This window comes from Martes martes (assembly GCF_963455335.1).
Source record: "Martes martes genome assembly, chromosome: 4".
Lineage (NCBI taxonomy): Eukaryota > Metazoa > Chordata > Mammalia > Carnivora > Mustelidae > Martes > Martes martes.
The window spans coordinates 25,355,106-25,380,291 of NC_137891.1; the positions used below are offsets into that span (position 1 = coordinate 25,355,106).

At 32.1% G+C, this 25,186-nt stretch overlaps 1 protein-coding gene across 3 annotated transcripts in view; it reads left to right on the plus strand.

The window, feature by feature from the left end:
• The window catches only part of CSMD3 (CUB and Sushi multiple domains 3), a gene marked incomplete at both ends in the record, with an annotated part of 1,233,164 nt that overhangs the window by 136,268 nt on the left and 1,071,710 nt on the right, over window positions 1-25,186 (plus strand). For all 3 annotated transcript variants that reach the window (XM_080802411.1, XM_080802412.1, XM_080802413.1), the window contains one exon: window positions 1,943-2,165. In XM_080802411.1, coding sequence (XP_080658537.1) covers window positions 1,943-2,165 — 223 coding nt within the window. The remainder of the gene's footprint in view (window positions 1-1,942; window positions 2,166-25,186) is intronic.

The window sequence follows — 25,186 nt, forward strand, 5'->3', positions numbered from 1 at the left end:
CCTTTCTCCTTTTTTATTTTTGAAAATCATAAAATGCCCTATTTGACTTTCGGTGCATGAGCAAAATATATGTATACACACAAATATTGATTTTTTTTTAAACTTCTACCTTATCCAACTTCTTGGTAACTTTTTAAAAGGCCAAAAAGAATCACAAGAACTGTGTTTATATCAATACTGAATATCCCAGGTTTAGGACTTTGCGGTAAAATAGAGATAATCAGAGTAGGTTCCTGAAGTAAATGTGGGTAAGAGGATAGGGTTGTAGTGATTAATTCAGCCCTGAGCCACCTCCTCACCATTGGGGTCAGTAGACCCAGCTACTCTAAAGCATACAGTTGTTTGGTAGAGAAGTGAATACACTGGCAAAAGCATGGTATTCTTGTGAAAAGAGAGAAGAATGCATATACAATATCCCAAATCATTCTCTGTCTGCCACAATCTACAACTCTGGCTTCCGATTCATATTTTTCAAAAATATCCATACCTATCATATACTCATTCCTTCTCAGACAGGGGAGCCCCATGTTTCCTACATTTCTATATCCAGTTCCAAATATAGATGCTTTGGGTAATAAAGTGTTCTTTCTCCCCAGTTAGCTCGTATTTCTGACTTAACAGCTTCCTGGCCCATAAGCTTCATGCACAACCCACACATCTGGAAATAACACCAATTTCTCAAGAAACATTGTATGTTTTCTAGATGTCTCCAAGAGTCAAGCTGTCAGTAGTTCAGATATCCCATAGAATTAGCACTCTCACAGAACCATGTAAGTTCCTTTTTTTTTTTTTTAAGTTTTATTTATTTCTTTAGCAGGAGGAGGGGCAGTGGGAAAAAGATAGACTCCTCAAGCAGACTCCTCTCTGAGTGTGGAGCTTGGTGGAAGGCTCTATGCCATGACCCCGAGGTCATGACCTGGGACAAAAATCAAGAGTTAGACACAACAAACTGAGCCACCTGGGCTCCCTGAACCATGGACGTTTTTAAGATGGCTGCTTTCAGGGTGCTTGGGTAGCTCAGTCAGTTAAGCATATGTCTTCAGCTAAGGTGATGATCCCAGGGTTCTGGGATGGAGCCCCACATTGGGCTCCCTGCTCAGTGGAGAGCCTGCTTCTCCCTCTCCTTCTGTCACTTCCCCTGCTTGTGCTCTCTCTCTTTCTCTGTCAAATAAATAAACTAAACAAACAAACAAATGGCTGCTGTCAGTTGTCCAGGATTCAAATTTACAATGTATTTTCTTCCTAACCTTAGGTTTCATTCTGATATAGTTAGTTTAAGATTGTGTTTATCCTAGGCCAACTATTCTAGTCAAAGAAAGAATGATAACGTATATTGGTTTTTTAGATCTGAATCATTTATCCTTCTGGTAGAACCAGGGTGGGAAGGATTTTCCTAAGGCACACTGGCTACATGGTAGAGATATGGACACAAAAAAATTAGCATGTTTTACCAAGAAAAAGTGAAGTTGATTTTTAAGGTATGCCTTAAAAAATAACAACGAAAACTAAATGATTTTTTAAGGTATGCCTTAAAAAATCATTTAGTTTTCATTGTTGTTTATGATTGTCCACAATTAGTTTGGAAACTACTTCGAGGGAAGATACCATGTTCTAAGATTTTGTTTGTCTTTTGGATCATGAAATGGATAATGATGTGTGGAGAATTTTACTTCATCAACTATTCTATAATTGCTAACCATAAGATGTTTGGTAGATGGCAAGTTTTTTTTTAAGATTTTGCTTGTTATTTCGCTAGTTTTTAGGATTTTGCTTATCTTTTTAAGAAAGAAATCTAGATAATTTACCTAGACTTTGCTATTTACAAAATTATGACCACATAGGTCTTAGAAAAACAAAAGGTTTTTTTTCAAAACTATATTGTCTCCTGGATTGTTTGTGCTTTATGTAATATTAATGTCTGTTTATTTGTCTTTTGTTTCAGGATTTATTTATACATGTGGTGGAACTTTAAAAGGACTTAATGGCACTATAGAAAGCCCCGGTTTTCCATATGGATATCCAAATGGTGCAAACTGTACATGGGTAATAATAGCAGAAGAACGGAATAGAATACAAATTGTTTTTCAGTCATTTGCTCTAGAAGAAGAATATGACTACTTATCCTTATATGATGGACATCCTCATCCTACAAACTTTAGGACAAGGTTAGTGTGTTTTGAATGGAAGAATGGAGGGAAAATATGTTATGGGTAAAAGTTCATTTTACACAGGGTACGTACTGCTTGTGGTACAATTGTAATAAAGTCATATTCACCATTTAATTTTTATTTATTTGGAATTATATCATCTCAGGCACAAATTAGCTCAGTATGTTTGACTTCATAATATTAGTATATTAATATTATCTCTCAAAAAAGTTAACATAAATTGAATTATGACCTCTTTAGATTGGTTAAAAGTATTTGTTTTTTTAAATACTTATTTTCAGGCTTCATTATTTATGGGTAATAACTGTTGATAAAGTGAAAGCATACCATGCAATGTGGATACTCGATTTTAATATACAACAATGTGCAAAAATATGTAAAGACCAATATTCATATAAAATACATTAATTTTATATATTGTGCATGGTTTAAAAATCTAAATATCTGAAAAGTTGGACCTTTTAGGTCACTAACTGGGAAATTTACATTTCTGTCCATACAAATGAAATTACTTATTTTTAAACTACTTGATAAAACAGGTGTGAAAATTAGCTGACACCTGCCTATTATTTAAGTGCTTCTTCAAAATTTCTTCTTGGAATATAGGATATCTAAATATATGAGAAATTTTTGTCGTCTTATCAAAAACTCCCTTTAAAGATAAATCAATTCTACTTCAATGAAGTTCAAAATATTACATATTTCATTAAGTCCCAGATTTTTACCGAAGTGTGTAATTTTTTTTAACTATAGTAAACCATTTTTGAACTTTTATTTCAAAATCTAAGCAAATAAACTCTTAAGATTTAAAGACTCGTTACATACTTGGCTATGTTTACACTCAGAACGAAAGATAAAAATGTGTGTTGTTCCAAAACACATGTTTATGCAAAGAAAAGGTCACTAGATTGATTACTGTTTATTTGTTTGTTGTTTGTTGTTCACTTATGGAGTATTTCTAATTGTTTCTTTCCTTACATGAAGTCTTTCAATATCCAACCTTTAAGAAGTATACAGGAAGGCTGATATGTCTGATAGTGTTATTTCGTTATCATGGCCAAGATCATTAAAAGCTGAATGTCTTTTGTTAATGACATAGCACAAAGTCAAGATAGAAAGCAGACAGCACTGTGCACAGGAGAGGGTCTGGGGGGAAGATGGGCAGGTATCTGTGTTCACCTGCACACAGGTGATGTATCCAATCATACATACTACAGGCTAAAAGAGAATAGAAAGATAATTCTTAGAGTTTCCAGCTGGCTAAAATGACGCATATAAAAGTAAAAGGGCAAAATTTTTTGCATATTTTCTTAACAGCAGCAATGTGTGCAATATAACTGATATAAATATAAAAAAGAAATAAAGCACTCAATGCTACCTGGCAGTTTCGAGCTATAAAATCACTGATAGTACGGTTTGCCTAAGTATCTACTCTCTCTAGATCCCCTTGAAAATGAGAAAAAGCATTTTTATTTTACCTTGGCTCCTTTTCCTGAAGAAACAACTGTGGCGTCTGGGAAGTTAAAAAACTTTGTCAGACAGGGAAAATCAATTTTTTCTTTTCATTCTTTCTTTTCTAATTTGCAAATGGGAATAATAGCACTTAATTTACAGAGATTCTGTGTGTACTACAATGTAATGAAAGTTCAATAAATCTAATCCTTAGCATTTATTAAGTCCCCTGTACCTGACACTACCAAGTATTTTGTATTCATTATATTACTTAACTTCTCAAACAATGTGAAAAGATTCCTATTATAATCATCAAATTTTACAATTGGGAAAATGAGTCTTACATTACTTGCCCAAGGTTAATTTTGTTGAAAGTATCAAGAGGCAGGATCATCACTGCAACCCAGCTTTGTCTCAGTTTAGAGCTTAAGCTTGTAAAAAACAAAACAAAAAATGAAATAAAATTCATAATATATAATTCATAAATAATGTATATAATCTCCATGGCTTATGTATTGATATATAAATTAGAGCCTAATTTTGTTTGACAAAATTTAATGTATAGATAAATAACAAAAATATTTTAAACATGTATAACATAAAAAGATATAAACCAGAAGATAAATTACAAATTTATCCTTGGTATTTGTTTTATGGCCTCTCTTCTAATATAAATCTTATATTATTTTGCTCTCATGTGGACGTATAAGGCATTTATTGGTTTTTATGCTTAAAGAAATCCTGTTGCTAATGTTATAGCTGATTTTAATTAGAAAGACGAGGGAGAAAAAATCTAGTGTGTAACCTACAACACCTTCCAGACTGTGTTTATATACAAAGTCTGAAGTTGAAACTGCTGCTGGCAGTTTGATTTATTTTTGTGTCTGTCTCTTTGACTCACTGTTTTCTTGCTTTTTTCTTCTCTCACATTCTCACTTAATACATGTCTTTATGGTATGTCTGCTGTTCTCTATCTTTCGGAAATTTGATACCTATATTTTGTTATTTTCCATGAATTCCAATAGTGATTTTTTAATGGCTTGCTATAACTGTCTTGAAATAAAGCAGAGAAGATAGTCTGTAGGTCTTGTCATTCTTGCTTGTGTAAGTAGAGGCATATTGGATTTACCAAACACAATTTCATACTTTCAAATATTCTCTAAAACTTCAATTTTTGATGATCCTGCTTATTTTTCTGTGAGTTGTTAATTTATTAAATAAAAACTGATATGGGGGCTGGATGTGGCATTTGCATCAAAACACCATTAGAGAATTCCTTCATAGTTCCATATTTAGCTTATATCAGATGCTGGTACACTTAAACAATTTGGTTTACTTGATGCAGGAAAGTAATTCTAAGCTTTATTTTAGTTTTTGTATAAATATTGTACTTTCTTAATAAAAAAATTATACCAAAAGGTAAAAAAGAAATATAATCTTATGGGACTATATTTACATATTTAGGATCATACTACATATGCTATTTATGTTCTTATTTAATTTCTCTACATTGAAATATACATATTTTGCATGTGACTAGAATTTGTGTTATCAGGTTATCAGATGCTTATATTTAATTATACTATAATTCATTTAATTATTCTATTACAAGACTTTTTTTTCCTTTTATAAGTAATTCAGATATCAGCAGTAGCTTTAATTCAGATAACCTCAAACCACAATCCGTAGGTGAAAACTATTCCAGAAAAACAGCATTTAATTCCAACTCAGTTGTAGAAATTGACATGAAGAATGATCAGGACCAGTCAAGAGACAAAATAGGTCACAGTATCAAAATGTTGCCATTCACACTTTTTATTTTACTATTAAAAACAAAGTTCAGTTTTAAGAATGTTTAATTTTCTAAAGAAATACCTTCTAAGGTTGTCATTGAAAAAAAGGATGTTAGCTATCATAAAGTCATGGTCATAGTGTAGAAATGGCCACAACATGGATTTTATCTTCTTAAATTGCATGAATTTTCATGAATTAATGATGCTATAATGCTAAAGTAAAAGAGGTAAATATCATGCAGGTAAGTGTAAACATATAAAAACTCTTCTTGGGGAAGGCAGGCAATAAAAATAAACAACTGCTATACAGGAATAGAAATTTATCTGAGGGGGACAGGTAGTGAGGAGAGAGTCTGCTATTTTAAATTTTTTGAGTTTAACCAAGATAATTCACATAGAACATTGTTTAAGGCATACAACATGACAATTTGATATATCTATATCTATAAAATATGTATATTATATATTATATATAGTATATAGTTTATATATAAATATATATAATATTTTATATATACAACTACATATATATGTATATTTTTAATATACAACTACATATATAGTTTATATATAAACTATATACTATATATGTAGTTGTATATTTTATATAATGTTTTATATACTTGAAAGTTGCTAAGAGAACAAATCAGATTCTTAACCACACATATGGCAATTATGTGAGCTGACAGAGGTGTTATCCTTATTGTGGTAATCATACATATATATATATATGCATGTGTGTATGTACATATGTATATATGTGTGTGTATATATGATTACAATCATATATATGTATATGTGTATGTGCATATATGTACATATGTATATGTGTGCATATATATGTATATATACATAAATCTGATTTGTATATATACAATATATACTATATATATACACACACACAATATTCTGTGTATATACAGAATCTGATTTGTTCTCTTAGCAACTTTCAAGTATATAAACATAGTATTGTTAAGTATAGTCACTATGATCTACATTAGATGTCTAAGACTTTTCATTTTATAACTGAAAACTTGTAATATTTGACCAACATCTCCCCTTCAGCCCCTGGCAACACCATTCTACTCAGCTCATTCTACTCTACTCATTCTACTCTACTTTCTACACCATTATTCTGAGTTTGGCTTTTTTAGAATCCACATATAAGTGATATCTAGGACGAGTGGCTGATTTATCATCTATCAATGGACACTTAGGTTGTTTCCATCTCTTAACTATTGTAAATAAAGCTACAACAAACATGAGAGTGTAGCTATTTCTTCAAGATAGTGACTTCATTTCCTTTGCACATATGCCCAGAAGTGGAATGGTAGATAATTTGGTAGTTCTATTTTGAATTTTTAAAAAGAATACCCAATGTTTTCCATGGTGGCTGAACAAATTTACAATTCCACCCCCAGTGCACAAGTGTTCCTTTTCTTTGATATCCTCACTTATACCCGTTATCTCTTTTTTTTATAATAATCATTCTAACAGGTGTGAGGTAATATCTCATTGTAATATGGATTTCTAGTTCTCTGATGATTAGTGATGTCAAGTAAAGTAACTTTTAACTTACCTATTGAGCACTTGTGTGACTTCTTAGGAAAAATGTTTAATCAGGTCCTCTGCCCATTTTTAATGGGATTATTTGTGGTATAAGACACGGATCAAATTCATTCTTTTGCATATGTTTATCCAGTTCTCCCAGCACAATTTATTAAAAACACTATCCTTTCCCCATTGGCTATTTTTGGCTTACTCATCAAATATTAGTTGACTGTGTGTGTGTGTTGGGGAGGGGAGTGGTTCTTCCTTGGCTCTCTATTCTGTTCCATTGGTCTAGTTTGTTTTTTTGCCAGTACCATATTGTTTCGGTGACTTAGCTTTGTAATGTAGTTTGAAATCAGGAAATGTGATGCCTCCAACTTTGTTCTTCTTACTTCAACTTTTTTCTTCTCACAGTTCTTATTGGATTGCTTTGGCAATTTGGGGCCTTTTGTGGGTTTCATATACATTTTAGGAATGATCTTCCTATTTCTGTAAAAAAATGCCACTGGAATTTTGAAAAGGACTACACTGACTCCACAGACAATTTTGGGTTAATTATCATTATTAAACATCATTAACTGTTGTATTAATTATTAACCAATTATAATTAAATTATTGATTTTAATAATATTAATTCTTTCTTATCCATGAACAAGGAATAGCTTTCCATTTATTTGTGTCTTTATTTTTTTCATCAAAGATATTTTTTTTTTTTTCAGTGTAAAAGTCTTTCACTTACTTGGTTAAATTGATTTCAAAGCATTTCATTGTTTTCAGTGCTATTATAAGGGTATTGTTTCCTTTATTTCTAGTTCATTTTTAGGATATAAATATGCAACTGATTTTTGTATTTTTTGTTGTTGTTATTTGCAACTTTACTGAATTAGTTTTTTACTTCTAACAGGGTGTTATTGTCTTTACAATTTTCCATATGTAAGATCATATCACATGCAAAGACAAGTTTACATTTTCCTTTTGCATTTCAACACCTTTTATTTAAGTTTCTTACCTGTTTGCTCTGGCTAGGACTTCCAATACTATATTGTATATGAGTAGTGAGTAGTCAGCAACATGTCTTGTTCCACATCGTAGAGGAAAACTTTTCAGACCTTCATCATGGAATATGATGTTAGCTGTGGGGTCATCCTATATGGACTTTATTATGTTGTGTTATGTTCCTCCAGTATCTAATTTATTAAGAGTGTTTATCACAGGTACATGTGAATTTTTGTCAAATGGATTTTCATCCATTGAAATAATCATGTAATTTTATTTTTCATTATATTAATGTGATGCATAACACTGATTAATTTGTATATATTGAAACATCTTTGCATCCAAAGATAAATCCCACAATCGTGGTGTATAATCCTTTCAATGTGCTGTTGACTTTAGTTTGCTAGCATATTGTTGAAATTTCTGCATCTATATTCATCAAGGATGTTGGCTTGTAGTTTTCTTGTGTTGTCCTTATCTGGCTTTGGTATTAGGGTAATGGCAGCCTCATAAAATCTGGAAGAGTTCCCCCTCTTCAATATTTTGGAAGAGTTTTAAAAGGCTTTAATTTTAAAATTAAATTTTAATTTTAAAATTAAAATTTTAAAAGGCTTTAAAAGGTTTTAAAAGACTTTAATTCTTAATATGTTTGGTAGAATTCACCAGTGAAACCATCTGTTTATGGGCTTTTATTTGTTCAGAGAGAAAGAAAGGTCAGTTGGAGCATCTGTAGGTGAGGTACCCCTAGCAGCTCATGCGAAGGCTTTGTAATGGAATCCATGATGTTGTAAGTAGATCCTGTAGCAGTATGAAGCCCTCTGAGAGCCATAAATTCCAATCTCCCAACTGGTCTCTGTTCCCCAGTGTTCTGGGTGGGATGAAAAAGAAATGGGTCTCTCTGACAGCATCTTATACAGCTGAAAAACCTGACTGTCATTCATATATTCTCACTTACCATGAGAGAAATCAAGGGGTAAGAAGGCTCATCTGTGTCATCTTGAGGAATGAATGACACAGGTAAAGTGAAACTCTTCCTCTTAGCCACTTTGATGCATCCAGTCTTAAAATTTTTTGCTCCAATGATGAACTGGAACATCTTTGTTGGACTCCTGGATTTCTACAAAGGGTCTCTGATTCATGAACAATTGTCTACTCAGTGTTCTTTAGGGGAAGATGGGAGAAAACTTTTATTCCACTATGGTGATATTACACAAATTTGAAGTTTCAGATGTTGTGGTCAGAGCTGGTTGAGTAGAACCAGTGAGAGTTGGGATGAAAAATGGAAGCGAGAGATTTCCAAGGAAAAGGAATAACCAGGGCAAACTTCCTAATTGTGGATCATGCATGTGAAGATGAGTATATAATGAGGCCTGAGAACTGATGCAATTGGGCAAGTCTATACAAGACCGGATTTTTTTGAGTGTGCTAGGCCATCAGAGAGTTTTGAGTACGGATGTGACATGACCTAACTTGGGTCACCACAAACATAGTCAACTTTTGTCCTGCACAAAGTCGCCAGGCCTTGGATCCAGCAATTCAGCCTGTGCTACTTTAGTCAGGCTCAGGGCCCTACCCCAACCCATGGTACTATTTCAGTGTGGGGAAAAGAGACCCATTTTGAAATACATTCACAAGAAGGAGGTCCTTTTGCAATTTCTACCACCAGTAAGGTCACATTTTGCAATTCCCGTAAGCCATGACCTGTTTTATTTTAGAATCTGAAAATATCACTTAAGCTATTCTATGGAAAACAGACTCTGTCAACAACTAACAAAAAGTTACCATTTATTGATAGAGTGAATTCTGTGAGAGAAGTAGATATGAGATGAGTAACAAAAGTTACATAATATGCAACATCATTATATGTAACTCTATTCCATTTCATCTTAAGGAAAAGTTATTTTATATGAAAATGTGAATTTTTTATATTTAATGGCAGTGAACAATAAAAAATATTGAGAAAATTAAAATATCTAACATAGTATAACTTCTCAAAATTTATTTGTATAAACTTAATTTCCTATCATTATAAAGCTTAACCAAAATATATAAAAGTTGCAAGATGTGACACTATGAATAAAAACATTTTCTATGATCAAGATATACATCAAATAAAATAAATATTTAAATAATTATCAAAGAAAATAATTTTCAAGATATATAAAATAAAAAGTCATGAGGTACTTAATATAAATAACTTAAAAATATGAAAAGTATAGTCATATGAATGTAAATATGCAAAAATATGCACAGGGACTTCACAAAAGAAAAATGTTAAATTAATAATGTAAAATAAGAAACTGGTAAAAATAAATCGGTAGCTATCAAAAAAAACAAATAAAAGTAGCAATGTAATATTTTTCAAATATAAAACTAAGACCTAAACAATTGTAAACACTATTGGCGAAGATATTTAGGTACTTTGTTGCATGAGTAATGGGAATATCAATCTATGTACTGTTTCTGAAGGACTACAACAGTAATAACTAATAATTAAGGTTATTACTTATCATGTCAATCAATCAAATGTCTCCATCTCCAAATCATACACAGAATTTGTTTTGCTGTTTTGTTGAAGGTAGCAATATTATGAGTGTTTTTATGATAGAGAGCAATGAAGAAAATGCAGCAATTAGGTAACAAATCTTATAAGAATTTTTATGGATAGAGAAAGGGTTCACAATATATTACTGGCTAGAATAAAAAAAAAACAGACTGTAAAACAGCATGCATAATAATATAGGATAGCTTGTGCATTTGTTACTGTGTTTGTTTAGGAACTGAAAGATTCACTCCAAAATGACAGTTGTGGTTATGGTGACAGGGCTATGAGGATTTTTTCCCCCTTTTTTACTAGTCTTTGAATTTTAAGATTTTTACCTTGGATACCCAGAGACATTAGAAAAAATTAATTTTCTGGATCCTTTATATCTATTCCAAATTTCAAGTATATTTTTCTGACATATATTACTTAGAGATTTAGGATTTAAATTTTAAACTGGAAGAGAGAACATCATTTTAAATATGAGTCTTGACTAATTACACTCTCAGTTAATTAGACCCTCAAATAATCAAAACCATATCAGAAAACTTTATTTTTGAAATTTTCAAATTCACCATCTAAGTTCGCACACTTGATAATATAAAGGGATTGTGAAAAACAAAACTAACTTAAAGTTAAACAATTTGACATCTCAATAATTATGTGAGTCTGTCAAATCATTTTATTTTTTTCTAAACAGTTCTTCCTTTTATTTTCCTGATAATGGCCCTAAGTCAATAGAGACGAACTTTAAGCATGCATATTTATATATGAACATCTTGTTATCTCTGTTGACTAAATAGACAACACTGAATTATACTTTGAATTAAGTTAATATATGTTAAAATCAAAACTTTATTTATAATTGGGGCATTAATTTTCTATAGCTTGATATTCAGATCTTAAGTGTATAATTATGTTTTGATGAAACATGTATAAGCTCAGGTAACATCCCTATGAACCTACATATATTTTCATCATTCCAGAAAGTCCTATGCTAATTCCTTTCCAGTCCATCCCCACACTTTGGAAGGAAGCACTGTACTAATTTGCTTTGCCAGGGATTAGTTTTCCCCTTCTATATTTATATTCATAGAAATTGAATGCTACAAATTGTACTTTTTGTGTTTAATCTTTTTCACCAAGCATATTATTTTTGAGACTCATACACACTGCTCTTTCAACAGTTTATTCCTTTATATTGTGGAGTAACATTTCATCCCATGAATTATTTTTCTATTAAAATAAAGTTTGCATTTTTTTAAGTTTGGAGGTATTCTGAATGAAGATGCAATTGATATTCCCTTCATGTCTTTCTGTGGATGCATTTTCATTTGTCTAGATAAGTACCTAGTAGTAGAATTTTTGGATTATTGGGTAAATCGTTATTTAATATCACAAAATACTCCCAAATAGATTTTCAAAGTGTTTTCACTACTTTTTATTCTTTTTTAAAATTCTCTTTTTTAAAAAGATTTATTTATTTGAGATAAAAAGCAAAAGTTCAGGGAAGGGCAGAAGGAGAGAGAGAAAGAGGATCCTTAAGCAGACTTCCTATTGAGCATGGAGCCTGAGGACGCTCACTCTGATGACCCATGAGATCACGACCTGGGCCGAAATCAAAAGTCAGCTGCTTAAGTGACTGAGCCAAACAGGTGCCCCAAGACCTATTTTATACTCTGCCATTATTGTGTAAGAATTCTGATTGCTACACATCATTGCCAACATTTGAGGTTGACAATCTCATTGTGTTTTTATTTTGCATTTCTGTGATGACTAATGCTATTAAGCACTTTTCTTTTGTGCTTATTGAGCATTTATTGATATATCTTATGAAGTATCTGTTCAAACTTTTTGTCTATTTTTAATTGGGTTGTTTGATTTGTCTTGATATTATTGAATTGTGTCTTTATTCAATCCTTATACCATTTTTTGACAAATATATATGTTGCAAATGTGTTTTTCCTATCTTTAATTTTCTTTTCATTTCGTTACATATCTCTTGATGAGCTGAAATTTTTAATTTTGGAGAAGTCCAACTTATTAGTTTTAAAATTTGTTAGTCCTTTCTAGTCTCATAAAAAATTACTTATCCAAAGATGGAAAAAAGTTCTCCTACATTTTCTTCTGAAACTTAGGAACATTATCTTTTATATTTAGATCTATGATAAGCCCTGAAAGTGTGAAGAAGTCTATGTTCATTTTACCCTCCGCGGTTATTATAGTGAGTAAGAATTAAGATGGCCTACATATTAAGAAATCCTGGAATTGACAGTCCAATAATTATATTGGATTGAATTTTACTGAGCACAGTTACAATGAAGCATATTTCAAGTAGCTTTTAAAAATGACTACTTGATCAACTAAATTTTGCTAGAGAAAGCTCTATCTTATTTTTCTTATTTCTATCATAAAACTACCCCTTGTTGTTGATTTTTTTTTACTTTGTGACTAGCCATAATCTATATATAACCCCTTGGTTAATAGTTAAAAAATATACTTCATTCTCTGGCTAAATTCTCTGAACTTTATTCTTTTATTGTTATTGAATATTATTTATTTATCCAGTATTTTTTTCAGTAATGTGAGGGATAAATATAATAGATGTAATATATCTTATCACAATGTCTTGTTTAATTTTACAAACTCACTGGATTTTTGACATAACCCTAGAATCCACAATCCTAAGGGACATAATGAAGGAATGCTAATTAGAATGAATAGAGAACAAGTCATAGCTTGAGTTCCCATTTGTACAACTAGTGGACTTTTTTCCTCTTTCAGAAAACGTTGGCAGTGTCCGCATAAATGTTCCTGAGCAACAACTATAGTTTTCTTCTTACATGATTAATTTTGTGTCTGTTTTACTCTCCTTTGCTCACTTAATTTACCATGTAACTTCTTAACAGTCATGTTAAAATCTCTCCTGTTCCCAATTGCTTCTCCTTATACTGCAATGCAATGATCTGCCTCCTTTCCTGTAAGTGTAATATTGAGGTAGAGAACAACTTTCCCACAAAAAAAAAAAAATTATTAGAAAATATCTAAATGACTTGTTAGACCACAGAAACAAATGGACATAGGGTATACTTTTATGGCACTGCACCCTTGATTTAACTCTACTCTGAAGTCCCCACCTGAAGGCTGTCGGGTTTGATTGAGATGGTAAGACCTAACCCAATCTGTTGACTTGGAAGACATCCTCCTTCAGGTTAGAACCAGTCCTTGTAATAAAATGTCTGTGAAATACAGAGGCTCTAAGTGCTTGACCCACTGCAATAGATGACTTGTGTGTGTGTTGTGTGAATGGTACGTGTAAATCGCATGTGATATTAACAACTGTTTACTCAATACATAAAGAGAAGCAATACTAAGTTTTTCTTATGTATGTATAATATTAATGAGATCTGCAAATGGCAACATGGATTTTGCTTACTATTAATACAACTATGTCCTTGGTGATAGTGATAGCCTTGTATAAAAAATACAGACATCATAAAACACAGAAATTGAGGATGTGAGTGGGTTTTTTCTATGAACATGTTTGAAAAGGATGTTATATTGTGGTTAGTACCCTCCACTCTAACAGTTTAATTTACTAAAGACTTACGGCATCACCATAGGACATGTAAGTGAGTTAGAATAAAAAACCAATTAAAATTTTGATGCACCTTAGGCAGTTAATGACTCTTCTCATTCGATATCATTTCTCACTTTGGAGCATTCAAATTAATGATTGGATAGATCTCAAGGACAGTCGGGATTTCTAGAACTTTTTGTCAACATAAAAGAGTCTTTCAAATCTGAGTAAGGCAAGGATTCAAGAGTAAACACAATCATTTGTTGTTTATACCAGGCATGTTGCCAAAAAGAATTGAGGTTGCTTTGAGTGAAGAATCAGACTAAATTAAACCATTAAAACAGGGGTTAAATCATAAAACAAAAGATGTCAACAAGCAAATTTAAACACTTTGTTCTATGAATCATATTTATTCAATCTTTTATAGCAGATCTGTGAAAGGTTTACTTCCATTAGCCTGCTTTCAGGAATACAGCAGATATTTTAAAAGCAAACTATACATGGTGTTGTAAGTCACTAACTAGTGATATTTGTTTTGCAAGTCACTTACTCTCCATAAACATTTTTTTCATCTGTAAAATGGCATAATCAAAATATGGGTTTTTCTCATAGAAAGCAACTAGATGTTCTTATAAATATAAATGTTTTGAGTAACAGAAAATTTCATATAGTAATCTAAACCCCCAAATAGAATTTTAAAATCAGGCATCCCAGATGAACTCTTTGTGAATTCATCTAAATTTGTTAATATAGGGAATAATTTGTCTAAGGGAAGCTACAAATACTCTACATCTATTAAAATGGATAATTTTTCTGAATACACTATTTCAGGCTATATATATATACAATTCTCATATATCATTTCAGAAATTCTTCCCAACATGCCTACTACACAGATGAGAAAAATAATTTTCAGAAAAATCAATAATTTCTTCAAAATCATAAAATTAGATTTTTAAGACACAGAAGTCTGAATCTCAATGGCACAACTAATTAGTTACTTTTATTTACATTTCAACTATACCATTTTTAGAATGATTGATTAGGTTTACTGTAAACTAGAAAACCACAGAATCAGATAACTTTTACTGACCACTCATTTTGTAGTCATTTTACAAAATGCAAACTGAAAAGTCAAGAACATTAAGGGACCCATACTTATATCAGAGTCTACTTTAAAAAAATCACCTATTTGTTGTTTTGAGATGACATGTACCCAAAGATCTATTTTTGTCATAAAAATTATTGTATATAGAAGAAGTTAATATTCCTTTATAAATGTTTAAAGTTTGGTGTTCTTAAGATAGTAGAAGATAATTGAGCCGACATAGAAAAATAATTAAATTTATCAACATAAAAACTAAATAATTGATTAAATGCATGCGCATGTGTGTTATCTTTTTAGAAATCCTGAAGTCTTTTCAATTGTATTTTAAATGATATATTTAAAAATCATAAGTTAACTATGTATAAATTAAAAAATGGTATTTAAAAATTCTTGATTTGATTTTATAAAATATAGTAATACTAATTTGTATAAAGGTTGGGAAGATAAAAATTAAATTCAAGTATTCAAGAAATGTACATGATCATTTTCTAAATAATATTCCTCAGCAAATGCAGATTTAAAAGATTATTCTTGGAAAATAGAAGGGATCATAAACTTGTACACATACATACGACAAACATAAAGACTTTATCAAATCAGTGGCAAAATCTAGTGATTAAATATTGTTATCATTAACCTATATTAAAATTAATGCATTATATTTATATGCTACTTTTAAAATTGCTTTTTTGAGGTATTTGAAAATCAAAACAAAATTTCAGAATCCTTCTGTATATGTGAAACTCTGGTGGACAGAAGGACTGAAAACTGCGTAGAATATGGAACTTGTCAGAACAGCTACCAATATATATGTGGTAATTTTTTTAAATGCATGAGCCAATCATAGCAGCCCCATTTCGCTCATTTTTAAAATAATATTTTCTGGGGCACCTGGGTGGCTCAGTGGGTTAAAGCCTCTGCCTTCGGCTCAGGTCATGATCCCAGGGTTCTGGGATGGAGTCCCACATCGGGCTCTCTGCTCGGCGGGGAGCCTGCTTCCCCCTCTCTCTCTGCCTGCCTCTCTGCCTACTTATGATCTCTGTCTGTGAAATAAATAAATAAAAATCTTTAAAAATAAAATAAAATAATATTTTCTAGTTACAAAAGTCAAATTATTTTTGGATACAAAATATCCCAAATTATTTTGGGAATGCTAGAAAATACTCAACCAAAAAAAAAAAAACCACAATATTAATACAATCCACTGCTCACCAGATCTACTGGGATACTGGTACTAAGTTACCATTTAATAGATCAGTTTTATTTCCACATGAATGTCTTGTATATCCTCTTTTAAAAATATATTTGTACATAAAAATACATAAGTACATAAAATATAATTTATGAAGGATTATATTAGAATGAACACCAATAAGCCTACCACTTAACCAAGACAGTGCCAATATTTGTTTCTTCTCTATCCCTTCCTGGTTTTACTCTGACTTTTCACCAGAAACAAATATTCCCATATTAAGGCCATCTCTTCCTTAATTAAAAAAATATAGTTTAATCATACATGAATGTAACTTTAAACAACATAAAGTTTAATTTTGCTTATTTTATAGTTTTCTGAGACTTTTGACTCAACATAAGGTCTCTAAGAGTCAGCCAAATTGTGGCACATTGCTGTAGTTTATCCATTTTCTTTCAGTCTAATGCAGTTATCACAATTCAATTATGATTATATGTACTTTGTATATTTTCTAGAAGACATTCATTTGTATTGTTTTCAGTTTTGCTTTAACAGATAATGTGGCTATGAGTAACCTTGTATATATCTGTCGCACAGAGTACAAGAGATTCTCTTAGATCTGAGTGAAGGGCCGATTCAGTGTATAGAGAAGATACAATTGTTTAAATTTATTCAAATTTATGTAAAGCTAATTGTTTTCCCAAGTGGTCACACCACTTTACAATACCACCAACAATGTATAAAAATTATTTATAATGTGTAATGTCTCTGGATATATTCAGCACTTGATAGCTAACAGAAATCTTAATTTTGATAATCCATTGGTTGTAAAATGCTGTGTCATGGTTTGAATTTGTACTTTTCTGATTGCATGAGATCAAACTTTAAAAAAAAAATTTGAGGGGTGCCTGGGTGACTCAGTGGGTTAAAGCCTCTGCCTTCGGCTCAGGTCCTGGGATCAAGCCCCGCATCAGGCTCTCTGCTCAGCAGGGAGCCTGCTTCCTCCTCTCACTCTGCCTGCCTCTCTGCCTACTTGTGTTCTCTGTCTGTCAAATAAATAAATAAAATCTTAAAAAAAAAATTGAGTGTAGATGAGGCACAATGTTTCATTAGTTTCAGGTGTACAACATACTGATTCCACAAGTTTATACATTATGCTAATGTTCACCACAAGTGTAGTTACCGTCTGCCACCATACAACCCTTTTACAATATCATAGACTATATTCCCTACACTGTATCATTTATTCCTATGACTTAATTATTCCATAACTGAAAACCTATATTCCCACTCTCCTTCACCCATTTTACCAACCACATCCCCTCTGGCAACCATCAGTTTTTTCTTTGTGTTTTTAGGTTTGATTCTGCTTTTTTGTTTGTTTATTCATGTGTTTTGTTTTTTAGATTCCTCATGCGAGTTAAATCATATGGTATTTGTCTTTCTCAGTCTGACTTACTTCACTTGGCAAATACCCTTTAGGTCCATAGATGTTGTTGCAAATGGCAAGGACTGATTCACTTTTTAACGCCATTCATTAAAATAAACTCAAAATGGATTTAAGATCTAAATAGGAGACGTGATATCACAAAACTCCTAGAAGAGAACAAAGATGAATTCATTTGACATCAGTTATAGCAACATTTTCTACATATGTCTTCTAAGGTAAGGGAAACAAAAGCAAAAATTAACTACTGAGATTATATTAAAATAAAAAGCTTTTGCATAGCAGAGGAAATCATCAACAAAACAAGAAGGCAACCTACTTAGTGGGGGAGAATATTAGCAAATAATACATCTGATAAAGAGCTAATATCCAAAATATGTAGATAACTTATATAACTCAACACCAAAAAAAGAAAAAAAAAACAGTTAAAAACTGGGTAGAGGACTTGAATAGACATTTTTTCCCCCAAAAGGAGACATAGAGGATCAACAGATGCAAGAAAAGAAATTCAATATTACTAATCATAAGGGAAATGCAAATCAAAGCCACAATGACATATCACTTACACCCCTCAGAATGGCTAAAATAAAAAAGACAAGAAATAATGAATGTTGTTGAAGATGTGGAGAAAAAGGAATCCTTAAGCACTAGTAGTGGGAACGCAAATTGGTACAGTCACTATGGAAAACAATATGAAGTTGCCTCAAAAAATTAAAAATAGAATTGTCATATGCGCCAGTAATTCCACTACTGGGTATTTATCCAAAGAAAATGTAAACACTAATTCAAAAAGATATGTGCATCCCTGTTTATTGCAGCATTGTTTACAATACCCAAGATATGGAAGCAACAGAAGTGTTCATCGATAGATGGATGAGCTTCTTGCCTTAGGTTTATGTAGATTTAACATATTAAAAAAAAAGTCAAATAAAATTCTTTTTCTTTTTTTTTTTTTGCCATGAAAAGCTAAAAAAAAAATCTAGTTATATTTTTCTGGAAGCAGATAGAGAATGATCACATTGGGATTGGGTTAGAAATAAAGTTTGATTTGGTTATGTTAATTTTAAAAGCCCTATTAGGCACACAACTAGCAACGTCAAGTGGGCATTTGGACATAAAAATCTGGAGCTGAGGGAAGAAAGAAGCAGGCTAAAAATTATGGCTTTATATGAGAATACATGAGAGAGAAAAGATGTCTAAGGACTGAGGTCTGACCACTCCAAGTACAGAGATCAAGGTGGTCAGGAAGAGGCAGCAGAAGAGGATGTAAAAGATAAAGGCCAGGGAAGTAAGAGGAAACTAAGTGAACAAGGTATCCTAGGAGCAAAGTGAAGAAAGTAGGAGGCACGATTAGGACCTATGACTAATGCTGAGGCAGAACTCTCCTCAAGTTCCCTGAGAGTTGGGAATTGCCCACTGGATTTGAAAATAGGTCATTTAAAATGGACAAAAGTTATTTTTCTTTCTTTTTTCCTTTTTCTCTTTTAAATTATGTTAGTCACCATACAGTAAAATGGATAAAAGTTATTTTTTCTAGCAGTGTGAAAAAAAGTCAGTTTGAAGCAGAAGAGTTCAGGAAAGAGTGCGAAGAAATAAAATAGAAACTAGAATGATAGACTATTGTGTATATGAAGAACTGTTAGGGCAAAGTTGTAACAGAATATAATCTAGAGGGGGGGGTGCCTGGGTGGCTCAGTGGGTTAAGCCTCTGCTTTTGGCTTAGGTCATGATCCAGGGTCCTGGGATCGAGCCCCGCATCGGGCTCCTTGCTCGGCAGGGAGCCTGCTTCTCCCCCTCTCTCTGCCTGCTGCTAAACCTACTTGTGATCTCTCTCTCTGTCAAATAAATAATAAAAAATAAATAAATAAAATCATTTAAAAAAGAATATAATCTTTCATTTTATATTATATGCATATTTACATTTATTTTAATTTATTTTAATTATATGCATATTTACATATATATTATATTTATTTGTTGGGAAATAATCATATTTCAGAGGAATGGGAATGATTATCCTACATGGTCATGTCTGAGGTGGATGTTTAGGAGCATGCCTTTTTTTATGGCCTGCAGAGCTTCCTGCTAGTTCAAACTTGTATTAAAGCTCACTCAAAAGCTGTTTTTATCCTGGCTTTCAATGCATTTGGTGATATAATTCACACTAATTCAGTAAACTTGTGATCATTTTGTTTCCTAGAGTCTCATATGTCAGTAACTATATGCAAAGTCTTGGATTTTCTTTTCTAAACATAATTCTAATACCGTTTTTAATTTTTCCCACATCTTTTTTTTTTTTTTCTCTCTCAGATTACTGGTGGCTATTCTGAAGTCATAGAAAACATGAGAATTTTGTGAGAGGATGGCACTCTTAATCTTATTGTTAATAACTTTGAGGCTTCTCATTCTCTGACCCTTTCTCAATCTTGTTTAATAATAATATTTGTGTCTAGAAGAAGTTGGCTGTCCCTGTTTGAGAAGGCTGGTATCTCTCAACTTTCTTCTCTTTGATTTCTGCTTAAAAGCCAGACATACCTTGCTTGAACTTTTTTTTCTTATAATATATATCTACATTGTAGTATATCTTAAGGGAAAATATACTGTAATATATTTCTAAAGGCAGGCAATGTCTAAAATTCCAGAAAGTGAATATAAGAGAACATTGTCTGCCTTTAGAAATTTACATGTTATCCTCCCTTTCCATTTGCCACCTCCATATTAGACAGTTCTACCATCTATAATATGGATTAAGACCATAGCCCTTGGGACTCCTGGGTGTCTCAATTGGTTAAGTGTCTACCTTCAGCTCAGGTCATGATCCTGGGATTGAGAGTCACCTGTTGACTCACTGCTCAGTGGGGAGTCTGCTTTTCCCTCTGCTTCTGCCTGTCCTTCCCCCTGCTTGTGCTTGCTCGCTCGCTCTCTCTGTCAAATAAACAAATAAAATCTTTTAAAAAAATACAAAAAAAAACCCACAAAGTCACTGGAGAGAAAATGCTTTACAAAATGCTGTACCACTGCCTAAAATCAGTCTTTACATTTCTTGCCTGTGATATTTATTTCCTCAACACCCATTACTCACCTGCCAAGCCAGTGCCACATATTTTATACATTTTTTTTAGGGAAGCTTAACACAAATAACTATTCTACAATTTTTTTAAAAATAAGCACAAGCAACAAAAACAGGAAAGAAAATAATTCTAGTTTTATACTGTCTTTATTATAAAAAGAACTATTAAATATTCCAGATTTAAAATAATGAGATGTCTCCAGAAAGTCAGATGAATCCTTTTCTAAAGGAAATCTTTTTTTTCTTCCTTTGATAGACTGACAGTGTTTCAATTTATATGCATTCACTAAAGCGATATTCAGTAGAAAAAAAGTGTTATTTTCACTCCCATCTCCCCTCAACAAGCTGAATATAAATAGCAACTCATGGACATAACATTTTGATATAGTCATGTGTGCAGACATCTCCTCCAGGGGAATCTCTCCTTCTTAATGTTTTCTTACTACTGAGTTCCTTCTGTTTACTGTCCTCTCTATAACCCTTAAATACAGCCAGTCCTTGAATTCTGCTTTATGAATTTTTTATCTCTGAACTTTCCCTTGGATTTAACCTAACATGTAACCCAGTCCCTCTAGGCTCTCCTCCATCAGCATCTCCCCTTGCTTTTAATCCACATATACACAGAGGAGCTGATGTACATAAAGACCATTTGATCTCTTGAGGTTTTCTTACCCTGTCCTGGGATAAGAGCATGTAAAATAGTGAGGTACTGCATTAGATGGTGAGTACTTTCTAGGTTTTTGATTAACTCATAATAGTCTCTCAATGAAATGCTTGTTGATTGGAGGCACCTAGATGGCTCAGTCAGTTAAACATCATACTCTTTCTTGGTTTTGGCTCATGTCAAGATCTCAGGGTCCTGGGATCAAACCTCCTGTGGGGCTTTGCAACTCAGCATGGAGACTGCTTGGGATTCTCTCCCTCTCCCTCCCCCTGAAGGAAACAACCCCCTTCCCCTTACTCACCTGTTTGTTCTCTTATAAATAAACAAATAAATCTTAAAAAAAAAATGCTTGCTGATTGGAAGCTTAAAAGCCAGTCTGATTATGAAACTGATGTACCATCTATTTATTCTCAATTTTTAGGTCAAAAGTGAAAATATTTTGAAAATGATCATACAAATTTATATTTGAGGTGCCTATAAAATATAAAGTGAATCTCAGTATTATTATATCTGTAACTTTTTAATCTAGAAAAAGCCTCATTTAGGTTAAAATACTTAAGTATTGTCAAAATATGTTTTGAGAGAGTCCTAGTAGGATTAATACCCAGAACAAGTGAAAAATCAGGAAACATTTTCATGTAAAAGCCTAAATTCTCATTTTTGAATGCTGACCCAATTATACTCTTTTCATCCTGCTTTTCCTTACCCTATTTAAAAACTAAATATTAATTATAGTATTAGTCTTATTTTTATAGCCTCTAATTAATCATCTTATTCTCTATTAGTTGATGTAGCTAATGTGTTACTGTACGTTGTATCAAGTCCTGCTGATTAAAAAATTCAACTTTGTATATATCAATCAATTTTATTTTGTGACATATTACTACTTCTGCTTCCTGTCACATCTAAATTTTTGCATGCTATGATTAGACAAAAATTAACATTTCTCTATAAAATTTAGGAGAAACAAAAATTTTATAGGTTGATCAAGTACATGTTACAAAAAGCAGTAATAAATTTTCTTTTATTTTTTAAAGATTTTATTTATTTATTTGACAGAGATCACAAGTAGGCAGAGAGGCAGGCAGAGAGAGAGGAGGAAGCAGGCTCCCTGCTGAGCAAAGAGCCCAATGTGGGGCTCGATCCCAGGACCCTGGGATCATGACCTGAGCTGAAGGCAGAGGCTTTAACCCACTGAGCCACCCAGGCGACCCAATAATACATTTTAATAACAAAAATTCTATAGTTTAAAAATAAAATAGTTATATGCCAAGAATGTACAAAAATGGATACTAAAACAATAAAATCTTAGTCTCAAATAGGTCTGAAGTCTTTGTGGTTAAGGGAGACTATATTTGCCTTTACATCTCTGATACTTAATATAATACCAATATGATATAAATATTCAATAATATTTTCCCAGTGCATATGTAAAAGATAACTATAACTATACTCCAAGTTCAAATAAATAATACTTTAATTTTATTAAACTGTCCAGATTAAACTTAATATTCTCTTGGCATGATTAACTGAACTAGTTTATATTTCCCACCTGATTTACTATTGCATCAAATTGTTTAGGCAAATTTCACACATTTCAGTTCCCTTAGTTAACTTTAATATATTCTATGAACTTATTCCAACATGCACTTTCATCTAATGTGCTAATGTATGTGTGTGTGTGTGCGCGCACTCGTATGCGCGCGCATGCATGTCTGTTTTCTTCTTGTACTATAAACCTCAACAAAAAGTGTTTCTTCCATTTCATAGCCAATTAGAACCTCCTTTCCTGATAGGAAAAAAAAAAAAAAAAGAATCACTAAATATTCCCTTCCTTATTATGACATTTTCCCCCCTCTGGTGTTTACTTTCATTTGCATGTTATGTTTTAAGACGTTTTACTGAAGAACATATACATAAGAGCCCAAATTACATGTTTTGAATATGATGCATTATGTCAAAGGAATACATCCATGACATTAACACTATGGTCAAAAAAAAAAAAAACGTTGCCTCCTTCCAATCATAAAAGCCCTCCCTTACCTTCAAGGTAACTACTCCTCTGACATGTAACAGCAGATACTAATTTTGCTTGTTTTTAAATGTAAATAAATGAAAAGATGCATTAGGTGATCTTTTCCTACAGATTCTTTTGTTCAATATAACGTTAGTGAAATTCAAATAAATTATTGTATGCAGTTATAGTTTGTTTATTCTCAATGACATATGGTTTCACATTTTATGAGTGTGTGTCAGTTTATTTGTTCTGCTATTGATGAATATTTTGGTTGTTACCAGTTTGGAGTTATTGTGAGTAGTGCTGCTATAATTATACATGTACCCTCATGAACATGCTTATTCATTTTTTTTATTATGTTATGTTAGTCACCATACAGTCATCATTAGTTTTTGATGTAGTGTTCCAAGATCCATTGTTTGCTTATAACACCGAGCGCTCTATGAAATCCATACCTTCCTTAATACCCATCACCATCTACTCCATCCCCTCACCCCCTCCCTTCTAGAACCTTCAGTTTGTTTCCCAGAGTCCAAAGTCTCTCATGGTTCATCTCCCACTCATGAGCATGTTTAAACATTTCCCTTGGTTATATAACTAGATGCATAATTTGCTCTTCAGAAATACTGCCAAAATACTGCCAAAACATTTTTCCAAATTAGTTGTACTACTCACAAGCTGTGTTTGAAAGTTTAATTGTTCTACATCCTTATCAACACTTGGTATTGTCTACTATTTTACTTTTATTTGATCTACTCTTTTTAGTAGCATTAGCATTCCGGTTTTAATCTGTATTTTCCTATTGACTAACAAAGTTGAACATTTTTTATATGCTTTTTGGTCATTTGGGTATCCTGTTATATAATGTGCTACTCAAGTCTGTCCTCATCCTTTTTGTGGGCTTTTTGATTCATTTGTTAACAATTTGTAGGGATTCTATATATATTCTTGATAAGAGTTTCATCACTATGTGCCTTGACTTTTGACTTTTCATTTTAATTACATCTTTTAATAAGAAAGATGTTCTCAATGTAGTGTAATTTATTAAGTACTTTCTCTATTACTAATCTTTTTGTATTTTAATTTAAAAATCTTAGCTTATTCCAGGTCACCAAGATATTTCCTGATATGTTATTATTGCCTTTTAACATTTAGATACACAATCTATAGAGAATTGATTTTGTGTATGATGTGAAGTAAATAACAAGGTTTATGTTTTCTGTTGTTCTCATTTTTTTTTCTATATGAGTATATACTTGACTCTGCATGAGTATATACTTGACTTTTTCTATGTGAGTAAATACTTCTAATCCATATATAGGCAATAAATCTTTACTGAACCTCAGCTCATTGCAAATCAAGTAGGTATTTATGTGTGGTATTGTGTCTAGACTCTATTCTATTTCACTGGTCTGTTTGTTAACTCTTAAACTAATACCACAGTGATTTAAATATTATAGTTTTACAATATGTTATGACATCTAATAGGGTATCATCTCTACCTTTGTAGTAATGAATTTGTTTATTTAAAGCTTTTATTTATGTATTTGAAACAGAGAGAGAGAGAGAGAGAGCACATGAGCAGGGGGGAGGGGCAGAAGGAGAG